Source organism: Panthera onca, chromosome X (assembly GCF_046562875.1).
Source record: "Panthera onca isolate mPanOnc1 chromosome X, mPanOnc1 haplotype 2, whole genome shotgun sequence".
Classification (NCBI taxonomy): domain Eukaryota; kingdom Metazoa; phylum Chordata; class Mammalia; order Carnivora; family Felidae; genus Panthera; species Panthera onca.
This window is the reverse complement of record NC_138357.1, coordinates 27,137,166-27,163,171: the sequence shown is the minus strand read 5'-3', so window position 1 is coordinate 27,163,171 and position 26,006 is coordinate 27,137,166. Positions and strand designations below refer to the sequence as shown.

Below are 26,006 nucleotides of genomic sequence, written 5' to 3'. Positions count from 1 at the left end.
GAAGATTGAAGGCCAGCTCCTTCCTGTACTCTGTGTAACCCTAGGCAAATGAGGTTCCCTCTAGGGGCCTCTGGTTTTGTTGTCTGCAACAAGGAAAAGAAGCTAACGACGGTGTCTCTGTGAGAGTTACTGCATGGATTAAATGAGATAGTGGTACTAGGTGCTCAGTGCAGTGCCTGGACAAAGTAAGGGATGGTAATTGGGATTAATATTAATACTGGTTTCAAAGTCATAGACCTTTAGAGCTAGAAGGAACCTAGTCCACGCGGCATTCAATGCAGTTCCCTTTCAGTTCTGTTTACCAGACTTCAGCTGCCCATATAACGTCTTTATGAATTTTGCCTCACCCATCCACCACTTGCACTATTATTGACTTAATACCTTTCTTTTTCTCCCCCAAATTTCTTTTTTTAATTTTTTTTAACGTTTATTTATTTTTGAGACAGAGAGAGAGCATGAACAGGGGACGGTCAGAGAAAGAGGGAGACACAGAATCTGAAGCAGGCTCCGGGCTCTGAGCTGTCAGCACAGAGCCCGACGCGGGGCTCGAACCCACGGACCGCGAGATCCTGAGCTGAGCCGAAGTCGGACGCTTAACCGACTGAGCCACCCAGGCGCCCCCCAAATTTCTTTATTTATTTTGAGAGAGACAGAGACAGCATGAGTGGGGGAGGGGCAGAGAGAGAGGGAGACAGAAAATCCCAAGTGGCTTTCGCGCCGATGGTGCAGGGCTCTAACCCACGAAACCATGAGGTCATGACCTGAGCCGAAACCAAGAGTCAGACGCTTAACTGATGAGCCACCCAACTGCCCCGACTTAATATTTTTCTTTAAATTGACTTATTTTTTAAGTATAAATAGGTGCTGCCCCTTCCTTTGAACTGATCCTAGTCGATAGCATCTACAAAATTACAGGCCCACTCATCTGAGCCTTTAATAAAAGTACTGTTTATCGAGTGCTTCCAATGTGTCAGGCTCTTTGTCCAGATAATTACTTTACATGCTTAGAGCAATCACTTGAGAAAGAAACTCGTGACATCCCCATTTTTAGATCTGTGTTCTTAGCCCCTATGTCATCTGATTCTTCACCTAGAAGAGTGGATGCACTTCTTCACGTTCTCCTCGCCAATTCTGGTTTCCCCTTTACCTCATTTGAATCAATCTAAGAGCTGTTCTCTTTGGCTGAGAAGGTCAAAGCTTATTAGAGGTTGAGTGATTGGTCTTTGTTTCTGTCATTTGTCATCTTTCGGTTCAATGCTTTGTGGGTGCCTACTCGGTGCCAGGTGCTATCAAAGAGGGAAAGAAAATAGGTCCCTGCTCCTCATTAGCTCACAGTCAAGTGAGGGAAGGCAGATCCAGAAACAGCTCATCTCAGTAAATGTGGTGAAGTGCCGTGCTACACACATGCCCAGAGTGACACGGGAACACTGAGGAGGGAGTCTGGGGCATTGACTCCCAGAAGAGAAAATCCGACGTCATCTAAGGTACGGAGGTGAAGCGACGTGGGAGGAGTGACTTCAGCAGAGGGAAAAGAGTGAACAAAAACAGGAGCAAGAAACCATACGGGAGTGGGAAAAATAACACGGGTCTGGGCTGCTAGAACATAAGGTAAGAGTACTGGTGGTAATGAAGTTTAAATGTTTGCCAGGGACTAGGTTTAAGTTTCTCCACTGAGGCACGATTGTCATTTGAGGCCAGATCATTCTTTGTGGGGATGTGGGGAGGCTGTCCTGTGCATCGCGGGTCTCTGGCCTTTATTCACTAGATGTCAGCAGCACCTTCCCTAGAACCGGGACAATCAAAAATATCTCCAGACATAGCCAAATGTGCCCTGAAGGGCAAAACTGTCCACTGTCGGGAGTCCCTGGACGAAGCCATGGAGGGCTGTCTACGCTGAGGACTGAGGACTTACACCGTTTGAGGAGTCTCTGAAGGTCCTGAAAGTTGGGGGGCTGACACAGTCAGGTCAGTCCTTTAGAAAGATCACTTAGGCTGCAGTTTGGAAGGCAGGCTGGAGGGAGACCAGACTAACGCAGGAGAGCCGATTTGGAGGCCAGCTAGTGAATTACATTCATGCGTTAATATAGCCATCCATCCAACCACCTGACAAACACCTGAGTGCCGACCTAGTCAGGCCTAGTCCCTGCCTTCGTGGTACTTAGAGTCTGGAACACTGCTTCTCGTTCTTTTTTTTTTTTTTAAACTTATAAAACTCTTTGAGAATCTGATGAAAGCTATGTACTCTCTTTGTAGGAAAAGGTTCAGATGCAGTGAAAGGAAGTGTTTCGGAGCTCAGGCTCTGGAGTTCAGACTTCCTGGGGTAAAATCCCGTCTGTTATTTGCTAGCTCTGTAATGCTGGAAAAACTCAGTTAACTTGCTTGAGCCTCAGTTTCCTCATCTAGAAATTGGGTAGAGTAATAATATCTTCTCAAACATTTATTATAGGCATTGAAAAAATCTCCATAGAGCACTTACTTAGCATAGTGCATGGCACACAGAAAGAGCTCTGTAAAGGCTAGCTATTTATTTATTCTTCTATGGAGATGCCTGTATTTCTTCTGGTCCCTAAGTGTCGCAGTGTTCTCTTGGTTATCTCATGAACTTTTGAGTGCAATCACATAGTAGTCACGGTCTTTCAAAGTTCCCCTGCTTCTATGTCACCAGCCATTTTCCCCCTGTTCATTTATTCCATTTCTTAAGAATCCTTCTAAGCTACGTGTCCTCCAAGAAATTTGGCTTATATCGGGGTATATTATTTCACATACACTTGTCAGCCAATTTCACAGCTAATATTTTAGCTTATTAGTTGGATTCCCCACTGTTATTTGTGACAGGATTCCTGGTACAATTCCAAGTGCGGAACATGCTACTTCAATTACTTCCCTCTCTTCTGCCAATGAATATCTATTTATCCCATTTTAGGCACTGTGCTAGGCACGAGGGAGCCAGTCTAACCAAGACGTGCTGGATCCTGCCCCCACGGAGTTTGCCAGCTCCGTTTCCTTTATTTTCTAGTGTCCGCAAGGGGTTGCAAGTGACATACAGTAGAAGACCATTTCTGTTCCATTCCATCCACTTCAAGAAATTAACTCTCATGGAAGAGCCTCAAAAAACATATGTCACGACTGTTACTCTACTTTACAGTTGGCAACGAATGCCAATAACTTCTTTTTCCGAAGTTTGCCCATGCTGCAGAAACCAGTTGTTTCCCAAAAGGCCCTGTCTCCCCACCCCACACACGACACCTCTACTCTCCGTCCTTTGCATGTTCAGCCTTATGGCTCATTTGAAAAACGACTCTGATTTTGATCTCTTAGGCCTCTTCAGGAGGAATTTCCGGGCAACGTATGATTATCTCTTCTGTAGTACACCAGCCCTGGGGAAGACACGGTGACGGGACTGACACCTCCAGATTGTTAGCATCACTTTTTGTCAGTTTTCAAATGGCCTTCTCGTTTCTTGACACTGATACTGTCTGAGCTTCTTCCAATTTATAAAAGAGTGAAAGAGCCGTCTGGACAAAGTTTGGTTTTCTGCAGTTGGAGAGCATGATGACACCTTTAAGAGTGACGGCTCTTATTGATCTGGCTTTTAAAAAGTGGAAATTATTAGAAGATGAAATACACCAGGATTACACGGACTTGTCAACTGGCAAATGATTTCCCATTTTCTCAGATCCGCACTCTTGTGTTTCTTTGAATAATAGCTGGGGAGTTGGAGGAACCTCTCAACCTTCGGTCAAATGCATTAGCATGGTCGGTCTTCATGGCTGCCCAATCTGAATAATGGACATTTAAGTCACATTATTCATTGCCCATGAATAGTCGGGATCCGTCTAATCAAGAGTTATGATTGGACTGAACTTGAGAATCATTCTGTCACAGAGCCTACAGATTAAATTACATCTACTCCAACGTTCTGAAAACATTCTGGTAGTGGAGGAACAAAGCAAAGAAAAACAAACAACAAAGAGCTTCAAAGTAGCCCTGGTGTATTTCATCTGCTAATAATTTCTACTTTTAAAAAGCAAGATCAATACGAGCCATCATTCTGAAAGATGTCATCTTGCTTTCCAACTCCAGAAAACCAAACTTTCTCTAGATGGCTTTGACAAATCTGAAGAAGTTCGGGCAGTATCAGGGTCGAAACAAAATGTTAAATTTATGGTTACTAAGATGCCTGTGGCAGACACTGCTGGTTCTAGGCCTACCCTGTCGCCCACTCTTTCCTCCTTAGTAGTAAGTCCCCATTCTTTAAACATCTGGGCACACTGCTGTCTACAACAGAAGGGATTCCGGCTCACTTGCAGTTCTGTGTAGCCGTGTGATAGAGTTCAAGGCAACAAGATGTAAGAGGAAGTGTGGAAGTATCCACATTTTTAAGGTGACGCTTTCGAAGGCTACTTAAGGAGAGCTGACCTGGTTGGAAGGAGGCTCTTTTTTGCCCTTCTTTGCATTCTGCAATATGAATATACGGGTTGCGAATTTTAGCAGATGTCTTAAGCCACGGGGTGGCCATGAAAACGGAAGCTATGTGCTAGGATGGCAGGGCGGAAGCAGAGGAGCCTGAGTCCCAAATGGCTCAGGGAGCTGCCATCCTAGTCGTGCACCAGACATCTAGTCTGGCTGCTTGTGTTGCTTAGGTCAGTGTTGTGTTGCAGGGGGTTTCTATTACTCTCAGCCTAATCTAATCACAATGAAGAAAACGTTCTCTTAGGTTTTGTTCTCGACTGGTGTTACGGACCACACCACTATGGTCAAACTGTTCTGACAGCTTTCGAGTTCTGTGTCTCTGGATAGATCACCGGTGTTCGCAAAATTAAATTGAATGGAAAGAAATTAATGTCTGAGAACGACTGACACATATGGCGAAGTCCACTAGGGCAGCTCTTTGTTAAGACGAGTAATTGCTTAAACTTAGTGATTAACCCGAGGCATTCTTGAATACCCAGTGCTCCATCTCTGGGTACTACAAGCTTCTTCCAGCTTCATGACTCATTCAGACCCAATGCTTCTTTAGTATACCATAAATACACGTTTGCCTTCCTATATCCTGCACTAGGTCTGTGAGTCCTCAAGGGCAAGGATGAGGTCTCATTCATTTTTGTATTCCCAGGATCTGGTATTACAGCTGGCAAATGTTTGTTGAATGAAAACATTACTGCCTCATCGACTGGACCATTTGAAGTTCACGAAAGCATTTAAAAAATTACAAAATTCAAGGGTGCCTGGGTGGCTCAGTCGGTTAAGCATCTGACTTCGGCCCGGGTCATGACCTCACCGTTTGTGAGTTCAAGCCCCGCGTCGGGCTCTGTGCTGACGGCTCAGAGCCTGGAGCCTGCTTCGGATTCTGTGTCTCCCTCTCTCTCAGCCCCTACCCCGCTTGCGCCCTGTCTCTATCTTTCTCTCGCTCTTAAAGATAAACATTAAAAAAAATTAAAAAGATTAAAAATAAATAAAAAATTATAAAATGCAAATCGGTTGTAAGAAAAACTATTTTTCATCAACACGTTTGAGTCAGTAACTCTGGGTTTCAAGAGACCCACTGAAGTTAGTGGGAATTGGCAAATTTCCTCAACCTTAAGAAGTGCATTTCCTACTTCCTCCATGTTTTAACTTTTCTGAAGTCAGAATGTGTCTTATTAATTAATGCATACATTTAATGGAACATTTCTCCCCTACCACCCAAAGTTGTCAAATTGATGCTATCTCTTACGATCCATGGTGTCTTAGAATTGAGGACATATGGTATTCCCGCTTTGGTCTGTGCACTTTGGGGATCTTTGGGACTCTTTCAAGGAGGTCTGTGAGGTCAAACTATTTTTTTTTAATAATACTATTTGCTTTTTATACTTTCTCATGAGTGTACAGTGGAGTTTTGCAGAGGGTGCCTGTGGCTAGCCTATCAAAACATTCATGATTTCAATTTTTTTTTTTTTTTAAGATTTAAGTAATTTCTACATCCAGGATGCGGGTTGAACTCAGAACCCAGAGATCGAGAGTCACGCGGTCCACAGACTGAGCCAGCCAGGTGCCACCACCGTTTTAATCTCTAATAAGGCAAATACGAATAGATAAAACCCACATACAGAAAAGTTCTTTGAGGTCCCCACCAATTTTTAGGAGTGCAAAGGGGTCCTGATGCCAACAATCTTGAGAGTGGTTATCCTACCGGCAAAGAAACAGCGAACGAAGCCATTCTGTTATATAAGAGTTTCATTCAAGCTCATTAAGGAAACAAGCATGCATCCCTTCCAAGATGGTTCCTGGGGCCATAAACTCTGTCCAAAAGCACACTGACAGAGTGGCTGAAAATCTGTACTTCCTCTAGAGACCCAAGGCCTGATGGGTGCTATAAAAGTTTGTTCTCACAGGCTCCCTCAGAGCAATCAGCACGTACACACTCTCTCTGAGTCTGCTGTGTAATTGCCACTACCTCATCTTAATAACAGGCATAATTGCTCTGAGTTTCCGTCGACCCTTTCTTGCATCTCCTCTCCGAAGCCTCAATTTTGGAAATGGCACTTGTGAATACACAGAATGTTTAACCACTTCCAGTTTTCAATTTACAGTCAAAGTCATCTATCAGCAGGAGATGAAGGCCCAGTGTGAAAACTACAGAATGTCCTTCAGACTCCACAGCTAATTTGTTTGTAAATTTGATTGTTATTGTAAGAAGAACATATTGTACATGATGCTACTTGCCGATTTACTGTTTGTGTCTCTCTGTATCTTGGGTTTTATCATTAGAGTCAAAGAACTTAACCCTTTTAGCACTTCTGTGGGGGGGGGGAGGAACATGAAAGCTTTACTGTCTTTTCCTTTTGAGGGTCTCTCTTGTTTTAATTTCACATGTATTTATGAAATACCTACTGTATATTCAGCACTGTGGGAGACATGCACCCAGAAGGCAAGACAACCAGAGGACGGTCCACGGTATCGCGAGATAAAATGTGGGGGCAGGTGATGAGACCCTACATTCTGAGTGAATTCAGTCAGGAGAGGGCCACCGTGGGTCTTCATGCAGTGGGAAGTGGGCATCTTGTTTTCCTAAGAGCCAAGGCTTTGCCTGAAAAGGAGCCAAGGACTTAGAAGAAGCTCCTGGAATCATTCTGCGGTTTCTTCCTGCTGAGAAGTTGCAGAAACTTGTCTTTTGCAGGTTGTTAATATCATAGTATTGGCTCGACAGAATAGACCGAGCTTCCAATTCCCTTTGGCATCTAAAGCAATTTACAGGCCAGAAGTATGACTGCACAGCTTTTATGAAATGGTCTGATTTCATTGATCAGCCACTCCAAGATTATGTTTTCATTTTCGTAGCTATGGCTAACCCTTCTTTCTAGTATAATATTCAGGAAAGAACTATTAAAAAATTTCACCACGGAGATGTTAAGATATAAGTGGGCTGGGTTCCGAAGGGGAAGAGAAATATCACAACTCACGATGGCTCTACTCAAAGTTCATTTCAAGTTAGACCAGAATTCCACAGATTGTCTCTCTTATCTTAACTCTGTAATGTTTCCAAATGATAAGGATACTAATAAGAGCAGATGGCCTAATGAACATTTAGAGGAAAGATTTAACTGGTCCTATTTTCATTAGGCCTCCAGTGTGCTTCTGGGTTTTGCCCACCACTTCCCTGTGTGTGATACAAAACAGCACGCACTCAACAGATGGCCCAGCTCAGGCTTCATGCTTCCAGAGCTCTGGAGACTGGCCACCTGACCACTTACCATGTGTACAGAATCATTTAAGGAAGCAGGCAGGCTACCGACTTGAGCCGGAACAAAAGCAAAAAATGGTGATGAATATTGAGTACCCAAGCTTCAACAAGAGGGGAGTCAGAATCACTCTCGCACACACGTCGAAGAGCTCTGGTTGAGGTTTTCCAATAACACCTCCTTATGGATTCAAGAATGACGAAATCCTCTGTGGCACCCGGTCCACTCCAATGAATGTTTCATCCAAACCGTAAGCACATCTGAGTGACTCCGCCAGCAACAATGACATGGAAGTCTAACACCTCATTGCACCGTGTGTTAGTTATTAAGCTATTGTCTCACAGCCCCAAACTCACCCCTTTGGAAGTTGCTTTGTGATGCTGGGGTTGGGACTCTGCTAACTCCATTTCTTTTTGGCCAGCTCGATTTCTGATAGGGCCTGACAATATGGGAAATAAAGCGATTCTGGAAAGCTAGAGGAGGGAGAAGGGACTTGCTCCTTCCTGCTTGCTTTCTGTTTCAGTCAGCACGGCTGCAACAGTAGCTCTTCATCTTGGCGGCAGGAGCCGCCTGCACGTTCCAGCTCCTATCTATACCCCGAGAATCAGTCTCGTCATGCCACCCCAGAGGCACCAAAAGCAGCTGGCTGGCCTCCTCTTCTCAGAGGAGAAGGTCCCACTTGGAGAGAGCAAATCCTTCTGGGTTGACAGCTCCAACCGCTTTCCTTTGCTTCCCCAGCCCCAGAGGTGGTGGCTGATACCTGCAGATATTATTTCAACCTTTTTTTTCAACTCTTGAAAACCCATGCAGCCCATTCCCTGTATTAAATTCTCTCTGTTCAAATAACTAATGTGATTTCTGGTTTTCTTTTTTTTTCTTTGAGAGAGAGAGTGAGAGAGAGAGAGCACAAAGGAGACGGGCAGAGGGAGAGAGAGAGTGAGAATCCCCAGCAGACTCCACGCATCAGTGTGGAGCCCAATGCAGGGATCGATCCCGTATCCTGGGATCATGACCTGAGCTGAAATCAAGAGTCGGATGCTCAACTGACCGAGTCACCCAGGCGTCCCTGACTTCTGTTTTTCTGACTGGATTTTGACTGATATTCACAGCATGAAGCCACTTTACAAGGACAGAGGAAGAACAGTACCCATTGTAAGCCAGTGGTTAACAGGAAACTAGTAAGGGTGAACAAGAACCGGCAAAGAACCAGAGAAGTCATTGGTCACTAGCATCCTCTGCCATATCTACTGGTCTGTGAAGCTGCCATGTCCAGAAAATACAAGTATAAGATAAATCCACCGTGCTTGGCCACTAGGGAGTTGGTTGTGATTGGCTTTAACCAGAGCTTCTCTGACTCTCTGGAACTGCCATATTGATGTCCTTATTCTCTAGAAACCTTTCACTCTTGTGATTTTTGAGGAAGATTTCATGACGGATCGTGCCACCTTCCCACATGCCTCTTTTGGAAACAGAGTGCTGTACTAAATGGTTTCGAAGGTCGGCCCATGACAACATTTCCTATGTGCTCGGAATTTACTTACAAATATTAATATTTACGTATAAGTAAAAATACATTTACTACTAAATATCCTTTCTATTCCTTCTTGCTGGTCTCCTTGTGAAACACTGGGATTGCTCCTGCAGAACCCTCTTCTCCTTGATTTGGAGTTGGAAGTGTATTCTGAGGTGGACCAAACATCTCCTCTTTTCATGTATCTCAAGATAAACACTTCTCAACAGATGTGGCCTCTTGGTAAATGTTTTATATATCCCCGTGTTCACTTTTCCAAATATACTAACTTCTGCATGGAAAGAGGACACTCCTGCTGACAGCCAGAAGAACTGTCTCTGAATTGTGTTTCCATTTAGTAAAGATGGGTTGGCACTGATTCATATACTTTCCCTTCTTGTAGTTAACGGAGACCGGGGCTCTGTTTAAAGGTATGGTCTGAAATATAGTTAGGCCAACTGGCTCACGTGAAGACTTAGCCTAGGATGTTGGCCACATAAGCCCTAACTGTTAACCACTGAATTTACCAACCAGATATTTTCCCATATCTGAGAGAGTTTCAGGTTTATTTCAGGTCATGGCGCCTGCCGAGCAAAATGTGTGGAAGACTGAGTGGTTCAGAAGTAGTTTGCAAGCTTTGCATCTTGTGACTGTCCCTGAACTTTGAAGATGCTTTTCCTCTGGTGCTTAATAGTTTTAATAAGAGCTAACGTGCCATTGTCCTTTGTGTGGAAAGAGGACACTGCTGAGGGAGTTTTATTTATGTGATAAATTATGTTTTCGATATAGCATTGAGCACGGTACTTGACTTTTATTTTAAGGCCCCTGACAACTCTGGCTATTTGCTTGTGTGCAGACATTTCAGCAGAATTTGGATGTGCTGGAGTTGAAGATGTTGGCCTGCTGTTCTCTACTTCTTATATAAACAACCCGAGCTGTCACTTTGGAGGGAGCAATGCAAATATCTCTGATAATAGGTTATTCCCTGATTGTGATTTTTCCTTAGAGGTGCAGGCCTGAAAAATGCAGTTAAAAAAAGAGTTTAAATGAATTTGGAGAAGGGAAATGATATTTAAAGGAACTCTGTGGATCATCTCATTGCAATGCTTTCCCCAGTGTATTATTCTGTTAAACTTGGGCTATTACATATCTGAATTTTTGAAAACTGATCGACATGCTTGGCACCTGAATATCTTAATAAAACAGAAGGGTCACTGGATACACAAAGCCACTCATACATTAAACTTGCTTCAAAAATCCTAGGATACTGCTTTCTTCTTATGAATATGTCAGCCTCATAACTTCTTTCTTTTTGATTTCCCACTTAGCTGGGAGCCTTTTGTTTTGTCTTGGGAGAGTCATAGTCTCCACATTGACCTAGATAAACTGTCTTCTTACTTACCTACTCCCATATTTATTTATTTATTTTCGTGAAATTGACCTACCTAGGATGGCTGCAGGCTACCTACAGAATGAGCTGTTCTTTTACCTTTTGATCTCAAAGTCATGGAAGATGACCTAAAATCTACACATATCAAACTCATACATGTATGGAACTCACGCGACATTCCAGCCTTAGCTCCACAGTCAGTATGACACTTCTTGAGAGTAGAAAGAGAATGAAGGATTTGGAGCACCATTCAACTGACTATAGTGAACATCCTGTAAGTGATCCAGACAGAGCTTCACATCAGCATTAGGCAGATGAAACCCTCTGTGAAGGTTACAGCAGGCTGAGACCAGTCTCTGGAGCACGTGATTGGTTGTAGCCCATCAAACTCATCTACGGGCATATGCATGCCTCTTTTGCAAAAGGTATACCGATATACCAAGGACAGAAGGGAAGATCCCACAATTCCTACAGCAGTCCCAAACTTCTTCTTGGTCCTTTTTATCTTGGTTTTGTAAATGATCGGTTCGATTTTCTGTTCTGTGGATGGAAGGTCAAATACCACTGCTGCTACTACTTGCTTATTGAGCACTTATGAGCCAGGCACTTTGCTAAGTGATTTATACATATTATCTTACTTAATCCTCACAACTTCCCCATAGCGGAACATGACATCATCATCCTCATTTACAGATAAAGAATTTTTCCCAGGGGCACACAGCTAGCAAGTAGTGGATCTGGGATTCAAACCTAGGTAGTCTCTGTTCCCAACCACCATGCTTTACTGACTTTTTATATTGGCTTCACGATGAAGGAGAGTCTACCCTAGAGGCCTGATTTTGTCTCTTGCACTCTCTGTTAGAGGATTAGAGAAGAGTCTGGCTCTCCTTTTCAATTCCAGAAAGTGTTCTCCTGCACTTGACTGAGCAAGGAGAGTAGGTTTGTACTGAATGAGCAACAAATAACATTATCCAGGAATGCATTTAAATTAGAGACTGACAACCACAGATAATACAAAATCAGAATAACCACCTTGTGGACTTATTTTGTTCTCGTGTCCTCCCGTTTTAGCAAGTGCATGATGAATTGACAGAAAATAGTTCCTGAAGATGCCAATTAACATCTTGCATCATCCCTTATATTTGTAAAGTGGCTCATACTTTTCCAAGTGCTTTCACATTAAAAAAAAGCGAGGACGCTTAATCAACAATTGGGTCATTTATTGAATTAGCCTTCATAAGGAGGAATAATTAACCAGCTCTAAAATTCTAGTGTTTGTTTTCCAAGTGTCGTGCTGAATCTGAAATTATAGAGAAATCTCTTTTGGGTCAACAAGTAGACAAAAATGATTTATTTTTTTCTATACTGCCATATTTCAGAGGAGGACAGAATAAATGATTCAAAAATAGATATTCTTTTTCTAGAATATAGAAATGGCAACAAAAAGTAGTGTTTATTTAGCATTATTATGTAATTTCAGGCATAAACGCTAACGGATCACTCATTCACAGGTGAGTAATGTGGACAGTCACTAGGGACTCTTAAAGAAAACTTTTATAAATGATTCTTGGTGCTGCTATCAAATCAGAGTCTGAACAACATTAACTGCCATCTTATGCTCTTGTGACGGCATAATTTGATTGCTACTTATATCGACATTTATGCCACCGTCTTTCCATATGCCACCCACCTAACTGGTGTGGCAGATGAACACATAAAAGCCAACGTTACATGTAATGCCATAGGACCTCTCTCCTCCGTTCTGATCAACACTAACAATGTACAGTTGCGAGTGTCTTTTGAAAACCAAAGTTCTTTCGTGTTTGTTTTCTTGTTTAGCTATCACAACAGCCTCAGGAGGCAATATGTGTTTTTATCCCACTTTATAGTGGTGAGGAAGCTCAGACCCAGAGACCTACAGTCGACGGAGGTCACACTGCTAATAAATGGCAGAATCTGGACTCACAGTCAGGATTCTCTTACGTTCTTTTTACTTGACTTGCTACATTGGTCAAAGGGAAATAGGTGATTAGGTCATTGGCCAGGGAACTTTAGGAAAATATGTCCCAGTAATCCTGAAGAAAAGAAAATATTCCAAGCTTATAAACGCATCTGGCAGGAAGTTTGCTCATTTTTAGTAGCCATCGCTTTCTATTTTAAACACTTTCACATTTAATGTTCCTGATAGATTGAGGTCTTTGAGAAGATGGCTACATTAGCAGTGCCACGGGTGATGCAGACTGAGCTCACTCTTTGCCTGGTAGAGACTGGCACCTGCCCCCACTCTCATTTCTGCATTTATAGGATGAGGCTTCAGATCAGCGGGAGGGACTGGCTGTGACCGATGGGGATTGACTGAGTGCATGTGGCTCAGATGAATAGAGCAGAACATCGCTGATTTAGGATGCTTACGTTGGGACTGCTGCAGCAACCAATCGCTGAGTAGGTAGACTGCTGTACAATTGATGTTGTCCAGGCATGAGAACAGTGAAAGGAAATGGGAATATCCATTGGAGGTTTGGTTTGTATGAATTTTTTATTGTTACTGTTGTGAAAAAACCACGTAAGATTACATCGATCATCTCAACCATTTTGAAGTGCACAGTTCGCTAGTGTTAAGTGCGTTCCTATTGTCTGCAGCAGATCTTTACGACTTTTTCATCTTGTGACACCGAAACTCTACCCATGAAACGTGAATTCCTTCTTCCCCCCATCCTTTGGTAATCACCTTTCTACTTCCTGTCTCTATGATTTTGACTAGATACTTCATATGAGTGCAATCATGCCATAGTTCTCTTTTTGTGGCTCATTTCACTTTGCATAATGTCCTCGAGGTTCATGTGTTGTAGTGCGTGACCAGATTTCCTTGTTTGAGGCCGTGTAATATTCCGTTGTACATTTATACCAGATTTTGTCTATCCTGGTACGAGTTTTAATGCCACCTGACCCGTTAGTTGGTGGTCACCATTGCAGTGGGTGCTTTAGTTGGTTAAACTAACCATGACCAAATAGGATAAAGTAAATGGCACAAGGGCTACCACTTAACTTTTTTGGTTTCATTTTCCTACTCCATGGGCCTTGTGAATCTGCTCTTTGAGCCATTCTGCACTCCTAATCTCTTATCCCTTTTGTCACCTTTCTTTTACCCCCACCTAGCTGTGTCCACTGGTATTGCTGGCCCCTGACAGAGGTGTTTCCAGGTATCTCAGATCAGTTGCTTTCATCTTCTCTGTCTTACTGTTAACCAGCAACTCCCTCCATCCTTCACGCCTTCCTTCAACCACATATCCCCCTCTATGGACGATCTGGAGTGTGGTCACAGACCTTTTCTTCGTGTTGACAGTGAGACAGGTTCCACAGTCACTGAAGCATTGGGAAGGGGTGGTGGGGGTGGAGGTGTGGAGATTGTCATCGCTGGTGGCAAGAACTTTAAAAATAAACTTTCTTTTTTTTTTCCCTGGGAGATCCCTTTATTCAAGCAAACTTATTATAATTCAGATTTTCTTGATTCCCTACAGAGCTTCACAAAATTTAGAAGTCTGTCCCTGCAGGGAATTTTACTTATAATGGCCTTCATTCGAAAGATCTAATTCTGTTCTCTTTCAGTGTGCACATGGGAGAGTGATGGAAGTGCACAAAGAAAATCAGGTAACCCCTGAAGAACTTGAGTTTCAATATCATCTGTATCGCTTGGGGTGATGGGCGGACATTCTGTAGACATGAAAGGGTTGGCAAGGGAGACAGGAGGAGACAATGAGAAACATCAGGCAAGAGTTTAAGAAGGGAAAAGAAGGTGCCTTTTTCTGTTCTAAAACTACTGTGTTTGGTTTATTTTCTTTTTTCCCCCTGATTGAGGTAGCTTTTCATGCCTGGATGTTATTATATATATATATTTCTGAAAACAACAGAAGATGCTAAATCCACTTGTATCAAGTTGAATTGACATGTAGAGTTTGAAAAGGGAGATTTGTATTTCTCCTTCTATTCAGTGGTGGTTAGTTTTATCTGAAACTTGCAAAAAATTTCAAGGACGCTAGAAAACGGCTTTTTCAGCTATGTGAAAAGCGGAAGACAAGCAAGCAAGGCAGAGGTGTGCTGCTTGGGGCAGGTGGCGTAATGCTGATGGATGAGAGAGGGGAAAGTCTGGTTTTCTCTGTTAAGAAGAATGACTGGAAGGAACACTGATTCAAAGTTACTAGAGTCCAGGATGAGTGAAGGGACTGTAACACACCACCTAACTTCTTCAAACTGAGTTCAAGTCTCCTGGCCAGGAAAAATGACCTCTTAGAGACAGCTTGCAAATGGGTTTTTAGAACAATTTTTTTCTTGTGATTGTTGAGAAACAGTGGGCAGTAGAGGATGCGCTGGAAGGTAAGAGGTGGGTAAACATAGTTCTGATCTCAAGAAGATTCAGAAGATGTGCCTCACAGATTTCATGGTGGAAACCTGATATCGATTTGGAAAAGATACTCAAATGCGTTAGTAAACCATTTTTTCTTAGTTCTTAGATGAGGAAATGGTGTTTATGGATACTATGACTGGAAATAAATTATGTTGAGGGATTCTTCTTCCCTATTTAAAAACAGTTTTTTAATGTTTACCTTTGAGAGAGACAGAGTGTGAGCAGGAGAGGGGCAGAGAGAGACACACACATACAGAATCCGAAGCAGGCTCCAGGCTCTGAACTGTCAGCACAGAGCCTGACGTGGGGCTTGAACTCACAACCCGTGAGATCATGACCTGAGCTGAAGTCGGATGCTTAACCAACTGACCACCCAGGAGCCCCTCTTACTTCCTTTTAAACAGAGTTACCAGCCTGGTAAGGTTTCTTTGTGGATAAGTTGAAGAAAATATAGGTGAGGCTAGTGACTTTCAAACTTGTTTTGACTGTGACCTTCAGTAAGATCTATATTTTACCCCATTATCTGAGATATACAATTGAAATAAAAGTTTCATGAAACATTACTTACTCATCCTTACTACACATGACACATTCTAAGGTTTTGTGTCCTATTTCTTTTTTTCTTAAAGCTGGTCATAGGTCAATATATTGGTTTCCGGATCCACTACAAATCGCAACCCATAGGTGATGGTTCAAACAGATGGGTTCAAAGTCTAACAGATGACTACTCTAATGGTGCCACAACTTCATCTTGGCCTATCTATCCATCAGTGTTATCATGGATGAGGACATGGAAGGCATTCATCAAATCCATAGGTGACACAAGGCTGGGAAGGACAGTGAAGATACTGGATAATGGCAGAAGAATGCCAAGATATGGATGGAATCTGATGAGATAGAATCGAATACAGACTAACGTAAGATCCTGCACTATGATGCAACCAACTGTTCAAGTACAAGATGAGGACACTGGGATGAGAGACATGTGCATTTTTAGCCCCCTGCAATCACATCATAGATCAAAAAATGTCCAAAAATCCAATTTAATTTTACCTGTGGTTTCTCAATCTGTGCTTTTTACTTCCTTGGCGTTTTCCAAAAAGGTCTTGGGGTCACCGTGTAAACTACCACTGGGTGGGACTGAGCCTGAATAGGGAAGGTTCTCGTATATCACTTCTTATTTGATCTGCTGTTTGCATCGGTTTTATAAACGGGGACTTACTTTATTTGAAAGAAATGTTCTTTGGCAAAAATCCTTTTGAAGACCGCCAGGCAAGATGAACCGAAACAGAGAATATAGAAAGAGGGTTGTGATAGTCTCCATTCTACCTTCGAGCTAGAGCATATGTGGATTGTTTCGTTCACGCCTGGAAACCTCACTCTCGAAGAGATATTAAATAAATGGGAACATGTTCAGAGAAGAGTGAGGAGAATGGCAAAGGAGCTCAAAACCATGGCAAGTGTGGGGCAGTTCAGTGGATCAGGGATGGGACTTAGAAGGCCTGACAGACTTGCTCACATACACCAAGCAGGCTGTCATGTGGAGGAGGCAGTTAGAAGAGCAGTTTGGTGAAAAGAATGTGGACTTTGCCCTCAAGTCGACCGGTTCAAGTTTCAACTCTGTCACTTATTGGTTGTGTGATCTTGACCAAGTTACTCAACTTCTTTGAACCTTGTTTTTCACGTTTGTTAAAAATAGGGAAACGATACACCGTACTCACCTTGAAGGGCGGTCATGAGGATAAATAAGATGCCACAGAGGAAGTACCCAGTATAGCTCATGGATCACTTAATACATTTATTTCATAGAAAACAGATTAAATTGATAACACAGGGCCTCAAGAGTCGCAATAAGACTAGATGGTGAAAGTTAAAAGACTATTAAAAAGTTAAAAAGTATCCCAGAAGAAGTTTCTATCAGGCGGAGGCATTCAAAGATGGAATGAGCTGCCTGGAGGAGGTAGTGAGTTTTCTGTTCATAAGAGGCATTTGAAGAGAGGCTGGTTATTATATGGTGAGAATATTCTGGAGCAAGGTCCAGCATCAACTGATTGGGAGGAGGACTGGGATTCATAGTAGACTCGCTGAACAGATTGAATGCGTGGGGCCAAAGTTTGCTCCTCCAAACAACCAGTTATGGCCTTCCTTCATGACCACAGATGATACTTCCCTCCACCTGTTAGGCCCATTTGACGAATGGGTGCTTTTGGGAACTACTCAGAGGCATACAGATGATCCAACGAGCATTTATAAAGGAGTGGTTATACGTCAGATCCTCTAGACAAACACCTCAAAGTGTGTGTCTTGTGGACAATGGGTCAACTGCATTGTCTATACACAGAAAAGGTCCATGTTTCTTGTGTATCTGCTATCAGGTTGATCTGGGGAGAGCATGAGGCTGGCTCTAAGGAGTAAGCCAGCTCTCAAATTTGCTATCACACCAAGAGACCTGGTCTAACTCCTAGTTCCATTCTAGTCAGGCACGAGATGGAAGTGAGTTACCAGAGCAGGATGGTTCAAAAGCAGCGACGGAAATAAAGAGCCCAATCTCTCCATAATCAACTCATCCCCTGAAGTGAAGGGCCTGGTTGTTTATAGCAGTGCTTACAAAGGGCAGTCATGCTTCAGAGTTTATACCGAGAATTCAGGTTCACATTTCAGTAAATCAAAAAAAGATATTGATTTGGAACAAATGGCTGATTTTATTGTCAAAGCAAATTTCATTTCTTGAGATGATTAGGTTTTATTAAACTATTTCCTAAGTGCCACTAAACACACATTCTGTGAATAAACAGCATATTCGTCAAATGGCATTTGTCATCCACTTAACTACAATGATACCTGGTCATCTCCAATTGTCATTGAAAATGTAGAAGTTGGAAAAATGCACACTGGGGGCCAGAAAACTTGTGCCTGAGTCACTTAATAACTCCACAGTCAAGGCACAATACATAATCCTTCTGACTACCAGTTTTCTCTGCTGTAGCTGGAGATAATTATAGGTACCTCTCAAGGGTGGTTGGGTTGTGGAGATAAAATGCAAGAGTGTGAATAAGACAGCATAGTTTCGGGCACATAGTACGCTCTCAATAAGTGGTAGCGGTTATTATTAGAATTACTATAGGGAGGCCATCATGATGTACTGAATATTAAGGCAGACTATCAAGGACGAATTCCTCCTGGGGTTCAGGTTTGCCTCAGAAAAGTGCAGAAGACGAAAACAAAGAAGAGAAAGAAGGATGTTCTCCACATCACTTCCCAGCTTCCAAAGGTACTCTGCTACCATGGATGGACCTTCCCTTGTTGGGACCTTTTGGTTTTGAAATGCAGGGAAAGTAACAAGGAACTTTAGGAACTGGGTTATATTTCTGAAGAGAAACCTTCAGAGTTGGAAGGGACCCTGAGAAAACAGTGGGTCGGTCTTCCTGAGTCCAGAGAGGCTTGTATTTCAAGCATTCATAGATTACTGTTATCCAACATTGCCTTTACAAGTTTCAGAACGCAGGGACTGTGTAAGGTCTTTTGATAATGCACGATGCTGCCACACAGTCTTAGAATCGGTAAGCTCTTCGTAGGTCTGATTCAAATCTTCGTGCCGCACAGGCCTCTATTTTCTCTCCTGTCTGTTTCTGTCAGCAGACTCTTTGTGCTCTCACTTAGACATGTGTCTCCACCCTCACCCATCAATGTATTTTGATTTACTGAAATAGGAAACCGAGCACTGTGTAAGCCCAGCTGGGTCACCGTAAGTACTACTACCAACACCGGGGGCTTTGCTCTTGGGAGGTGTTATGACGCTCCCTACTCAGCTTTCTTCCTTCCAGCGGAAGACAGCCCATGTTCTCCAGTACAGTCATGGAAAACACAGGTCCCCCATCTGCCACAGTTATCTAAACAGACAGCGGGAGCTCTGGCCACAGAGGCTGAGCGTCTGGGCAGCTGTGCCACACACTGGCTTCCTCCCGGGAGACACTATCCAGCCACCCAGCTGATTTCAGTGTTCCCCACCTGTCATGCACCTGTGCCCCACCTGGGTGCTGATCTGCACACACCTGGGAGCTGACTTGCTTTAATGCCAAAGCCTCCCCTTCCCAGCCAGGCATCTCAAAAAAGTGATCTATTTTCACTTTCTCCATTTCCTCACCTCCCACTCTACCACTGCAATCCTATTCCAATTAATTAGCACTCCACCAAAGGCATTCCTATCAGAGTCACGAATGCTGTCAAGCCAAATGGCTTCTTAAAAAAAAACAGCTTATTTTATGTGACCTCTAAAGCAGCAGCTGGCATTAACCATTCCCTTCCTTTTGAAAAGCTTGTTTCCCTTGGCTTTTTCACGGCACACGTTCCTGGTTTTCCTCCTACTTGTCAGGTGTTTCCCTCTCAGTCTCCTTTGTGGCCTCCTATCCATTCCTCAGCCTTCTCTTGAGTATTAATATCCTTGGAGTTTGGTCTTAAGCCTTCTCTTCTTTTGATGCCATGGGCGCCCCCTCCCCCCCCCCCCCCGGAAGACCCCATCCATTGTCCCATTTGTTGTTCCCATGTGTGGACTGATAATCCCAAGTCTAACCTCCTTTTCAGGCCTTGAGCTTTGGACCTATTTCCAGTTGCCTGCAAGACAACTGCAAGACTTGGCACCTCAAAGCCACCATGTCCTGAACTGAGCCCATCATTCAACCCTCACCCGCAACCCTGCTTCTCCTCTTCCTGGATTCCTTATCTCAGAGAATAGTGCCATCATACCTGTACTTCCTTAATCCTGCAATTAAGTCCAGTCAACGAGTTCTTTGCTTTTGGCACCAATGCTTCACTGACCTCTCCAGGTTCTTAACCCATACCGCTGATACTTTAGGCGTGGCCATTGTCATTGCTTGCCTGTGTAACCTGCATAAAGCTGAGCATCTTCACGTTCAGTGTCATCAGAGTTGTAACCCAAAGAAACGTCATCTATGCATCCCCAAAACATTGGAAAGCAATTTAATTTGTACAGAAGTCTTTTGACAAGGTGCTAGTCATTTATATATATCTTTTGTCTCCATCACACCTATATTACTTCAACAGCCTCTTAAGTGGTCTCCTTGCCTGTAACACTGTTTCCCTCCACTCAGTTCTCTATGCAATAGCTAGAGAGATCTTTAAAAAAATTTTTTCGTGTTTATTTTTGAGAGAGAGAAAGAGAGAGAGAGAGAGAGAGAGAGAGAGAGAGACAGAGTGCAAGTGGGGGAGGGGCAGAGAGAGAGGGAGACACAGAATCTGAAGCAAGCTCCGAGCTGTCAGCACAGAGACCCACGAGGGGCTCGAACTCACGAACCGCGAGATCATGACCTGAGCCAAAATCGGAAGCTTAAATGACTGAGCCAGCCAGGCGCCCCGCAGCCTTGCTAATTTCTAATAACCGCCTCCCACCCCACCTCACTCGACTCCCCATCTACTCCCCCAAATGACTGTTTTTCTAAAGCTGAAGCTGGATAAGGAAAAAGGAAGGGAGGGCATGAGGGAAACTGAGGCTTGGAATGAAATACCATAGGGGAAATGTGATTCTGCGTCCTGGTTACCAGGGCTCCTTCTCACTGGGCTGCGCTCTACATCCCCACCTGAAAGGGACGAGGTAGCTTTTATTGTGGCAATTATGGCTAGCAAATGGCATGTGAAAAAGAACCCTTCTCATGGTGATGAGGAGCATATGTTTGCTCTATTTAGACAAAGAATTCTCTTTTGAGCATAACTTTTCCACACAGAAACAGATAAGTTGTTTAGACTTGACTGATTGCAATACTAAGTGTCCTATTTTAAGTTAAAAATATCCCACAAGTGAATCATATACGTGCATCTTCTCTTTCGTCCCCCTCCTCCATGGAAACACATTCACACCCTTCCTTTCTGCCATAAATAATGCTCCTTTTCCTTGCCTTCCACAGGATTTTGCATCATGGAAAGTTAGGTTGCTCGACGACTCGACAGCCTGATCCACTCAAATCTCTCTTAAGAATGGTTCATTCATGGGGTCAGTTTTCCAGGCCTTTCCAGGGCCTTTTCAGGCCCATTTTATTTTTGTAGTGGACTATATCTGATTACTTTCTGCATTTCTGAGGCGAGGGAGGGGCACATAGAGAAGAAGAAATCCCCCAAATAGGCACATTTTTAGTGTTTTATAGAGATGTGTATGTTTGGAGGATGGAGACGGGAAGGGATAACAGAGCTAACGACTAAAGCAAGGTTTCCAGATGATGCTTTACTTGCCTTGTGGTGCTAGGTTCCAGGGGTACAAAGAACAAAGCGACATGAATGCCCTAACCCTGGCAGATATCGCTGGCTGCCTCCCCAGCAGCGATCCTTCATTCCTTGCCAAGAGAAGCCTGATTTTCATTTAAGAATTAGGTAGCAATATGCTTAGGGAAGGGAACCCAATTCCAGAGGGTTTGAATCCATTTTGGAGATCCCATTTCCCCTTTGCCAGTGTCCGGTGAAGGCAAGGGCACATGATTTGATTCTTGCCAGTGTGACTCAAGAAGGAAATCTACTGGCATCTTTCTTACCTCTGATCATCTCACTATGTGAATTCATGAGACCTTACAGTTTAAACTATTTTTATTTTTTTTTAGATTTTTTTAAAAAAATGTTTATTTTATTTTTGTTTTAGAGAGAGAGAGAGAGAGAGAGAATGAGAGAATGAGTGGGGAAGTCGGATGCTCAATCGACTGAGCCATCCAGGTGCCCCAAACTATTTTTATTTTTATTTTTTGAGAGAGAGAGAGAGAGAGAGAGAATGAGAGAGAATAACAGCGTGCACGCCCATGGGGGAGGAGCAGAGAGACAGGGAGAGAGAGAATCCCAAGCAGGCTCAGCACTATCAGGGTAGAGCCCAATGCGGGGCTCGAACCCACCAACCGTGAGATCATGACCTGAAGCGAGATCAAGAGTGGGATGCTTAACTGACAGAGCCACCCAGGTGCCCCTGAACTATTTTTAGATACATGTTTCATTATTTGCAGTCAAAATCACCCTCTCCGACACACTCACTAACCAATCCTAAAACTCTCAACATCTACTCTAATTCATTTGAAAAGATTAATAATCTACTTCATCGGAGTCTCGGGTTCTTGGACTGTTAGAGCTCAAAAGTCCCTTTGAGGACTGTCTAGTCTATTTCTCTCACACTGCAGACTGAGGAAGACACCCAGAGGATGCCGGAACTGTGCTGTATGCTCTATAATCTCTCTATATGTCCGATCCTGATTTTGTACAACTGTGGTAAAATCAGAATTTTTGACTCAGATGAAAGTTACACTGAATTTTCCCTTTTGTTCTGACAAAAAGCTTTCCTAAATAAATGTAAAATAGATCTCAGAGGGAATGTTGCCTCTACTTAAAACTTTCAAATGCCTTAAATACAGCTGTTTACATACACATGAATAACAAGTCATGCTTGTATATGCATTACAAAAGATTCCTTTTTAAACAATTTTTTAATGTATTTATTTTTGAAAGAGTGAGACGGTGTGGAGTGGGGGAGGGGCAGAGAGAGAGTGGGAGACACAGAATCCGAAGCAGACTCCAGGCTCATGAACCGCGAGACCATAATAGGGCACCTGGGTGGCTCAGTCGGTTGAGCCTCCGACTTCGGCTCAGGTCATGATCTCACAGTTCGTGAGTTCGAGCCCGGCATCAGGCTCTGTGCTGACAGCTCGGAGCCTGGAGCCTGCTTCGGATTCTGTGTCTCCCTCTCTCTCTCTGCCCCTCCCTCACTCACACTTTGTCTCTCACTGTCTCTGAAAAGTGAATAAACCTTAAAGAAAATTAAGAAAGATTTCTACAGACCTCAGTAGTCAGTGCTTTTCCAAATGTGCGTTACTGCATTATTTAAAAATAATAAAATTATGTAACTTGGAAAATACTCAATAAAAGACTGACCTTTACCCTCCAATTGATTCAAATTTGAGAGCCTTTATTCTTATTCTTTTCTTTTCTTTATTCTTATTCTTACGCCAACATTCCAGCGGGTAGTACTCCCAAGTGAGTTTATCTGAGGTGGAAAAAAGTAACTTGCAGAAAGAGAAACTTCTGCTACCTGATGTTATCACAGATACACCAGGCTTCCTTTCTACCTAATTTCTGTATGAGAAAATTGGTATCCATTTCCATGATGCCAAATGGCGGTAACGCTTGGAAACCAGCGGTGCCTACCTGAGTGATGTCCATTCCTGAGTCACAGCTCAGTGGCTGTGTGGAAGTCAGACCGTTTGAGCCGATTACAGTTGTGACCACAGCATTGTCATCAATTCTCCGAATCATGGTCCCATCCACAAAGTAAATGAATCCATGCCTATCAACTGTGATGCCTGGTGGGAAGAAGCAAATGAGCATTAGTAGTCTAGTGGGCCACATTTGCACCAAGATCAGTATTTTGAAAGAAGCCACAGAAACAGAAGAGCATTTTAAAGACATATGGATTCAATTTTGCTCAGCACAGCCAGGACAGTAATGGGAGAGGTTTGTTCAGACACACATTCGCTTCTTTGTGTATTGAGAAGAAATGATAAAACGTAACGGGGAAATAAAGCCAGGTCTAACCATTTTGTGTTGTGTAGTTTTACATTTCTGCCCCCTAATACTTGCTTACCCCCACAAACAGAAAAAAAAAAATCCCCTTTAAGATAAACGGGAAGAGACCGGGGAGGCAGCATATATTACACTTCTTTTAGCGTGCAGATGCGTAGGCCACCGCTTATTTTCATGGTTGCATTAGAAATAAGTGACTTGGAAGGTATTAAAGTTATTTTCATCAATTCACACTCAGCTCACAGAGAGCTTGTAATAATTCTGATAAACTGGACTGTGTTTTTTTCTCTATATTATCTGTTAAGAGGAGTTTGGAAAGCAAAATTATGGTGTCACAAAGGGAATGGTCAAACTGCTAGAAAAAATGAAAGCCGATAAAATTCTCACAGTAGTTTTTACACGTTGTGTTAATTACGGCCTGGTGTTTTGGAAAATATATAATAGTGGGTAGGAGGCTTGGGTTCTAATACTGATACATCACTTACAACTCCTACGTGACTTCGGTTGTCATTTGTCTCTCCAAATTTTAACCTCCTCTTTGGTAAAGTACGGAAAAGATAATCTGCTTGTGATATTGTGATTTATAATAGGAAATATGTATTTGGCCTTCTTCCCAGTTTGTAACACAGAGCTGCTAAAACTTCGCAAATTTCTAAAGTGGCGAGAGAGACAAAGGTGTCTTTTATTACGCTAACGAGGGGACGTTTGGACCGCATCTGAAGATGGGTTGGTTGCCAGGAGAACCATTCATGAATAGAGGGTTGGTACTTTGAGTCCCACCCCCAGACCTCTGGGGAGGGGAGAGGGGCTGGGGATTGAGGTCAGTCTCCAGTAGTCAATGATTTAATCAACCACACCTATGTAATAAAGCCTCTATTAAAAACCCCAAAGTTCAGGCTTTGCAGAGTTTCTAGGTTGGTGAACACACGGAGATTTGAGGAGAGTGGTGTGCCTGGAGAGGGCACAGAGGCTCCACACCCTTTCGCACACACCTTGCCCTATGCGTCTCTTCCATCTTGGCTGTTCCTGAGTTATATCCTTTTGTAATAAACCGGTGATCCCGTAAGTGAAATGTTTCTCTGAGTTCTGTGAGCCCCTCTGGCTCATTAATTGAACCCAAGGAGGGGATCAGTGGAACCTCTAATCTATAGCTGGTGACAACCTGGACTCTCGATTGGCATCCGAAGAGGGGGTGTACGTTGTGGGGGCAGTTTTGTGGGCCTGAGCCCCTCACCTGTGGGAATGGACTTTCTCTGGGTAGATAGCATCAGAATTGAGTGAAACTGTAGGATACTCAGCCGGTATCCGAGAACTGCTCTGCTGGTGCTGTGGGGGGACCCCCCCCCCAACACTGGAAATTGGTCTCAGAACGTTGATTACTGCCTTACCTAAGCAAAGGTGAGCAACTGTCTTAGTTTGGGATTGAGGCAGGGTTCAGTTTTAAAACTGGGACAGTCCTGGCCAAACTGGGATGAGTTGGTTACTCTTCGCCTAGGTTGTTATAAATATCATATGAAATAATACATTTAAAAAGTGTCAGACATATATAAAGAACATATGGTGTTCCTGCTTCCCTTGGTGCTTTTGACAGTGCTCTTGAAAATAACCACATGGCATTACTTTAACACTAGTCTACAATTTAGTCTTTTCTGATCTCTCCTTTATCCAGACCTTGTGAGACACAGAATGCATATTAAAGTTGGGAACATCTGTGACAACAAGCATGTCCTTTTAGTGTGTGTTCACGCACACACACACACACACACACACACACATTCACACACCCGATCATTTTCCGGGCCAAGAGTGAACTCACCTAAAGACAGTTTATAAACCCAACTTAATGAACTGCTTTTAGATGAACTAATTTGTTGGCAGGAGGTTAATGTTAGACTCGGCTTCATGGTGTACTTTGATTAATCCTGATGTTCCTCATGAAGTATTAATCCTTAGCATCTATAAAAGTTACAGATTCATTTTCACTTTCCCCGAATGCCTCTAAAGTCATGTATGTTTTTGGAGAGTTCTCCAAGGAAACCAGCATGTCCAAACAAGGGGAATTTCGTGTCAGTAAGTCCCCTTTTCAATTTTAGATGCATAAGGACCTTTCAGCAGGTTTCTAAAAGAGACTTTTAAGATTGAGCAGGTCAAAGGATGACACCACATGAACAGTTCTTCCATCTCCAGAACATGTGGACTAATGATGAACCAAGGCATACCTCTGCTTTTTATTTTTGTTTTTGTTCTGGCAAACTCAAAGCCTCCAATGCTTAGTGTTTGGTCTGCCCTGTGGCAGGCAGGCCTATGATTACCTTCTATGACCTCTGTATTAAATTATCAGTGAGTGTGAAATTTAAAATTTGGTTGTCAGAAGAAGATGGGCTGAAAGATCATGACTCAAGTCTGGAGAGAGAAAGGCTGAGA

The 26,006-nt window shown here is 43.1% G+C and overlaps 1 protein-coding gene across 1 annotated transcript in view; it reads right to left on the bottom strand.

Annotated features, from left to right (window-relative positions):
- TENM1 (teneurin transmembrane protein 1) overlaps positions 1 to 26,006 on the bottom strand; it is a 790,868-nt gene that overhangs the window by 49,728 nt on the left and 715,134 nt on the right. Inside the window, exon 25 of the mRNA XM_081792970.1 lies at positions 23,208 to 23,362. Coding sequence (XP_081649096.1) covers positions 23,208 to 23,362 — 155 coding nt within the window. The remainder of the gene's footprint in view (positions 1 to 23,207; positions 23,363 to 26,006) is intronic.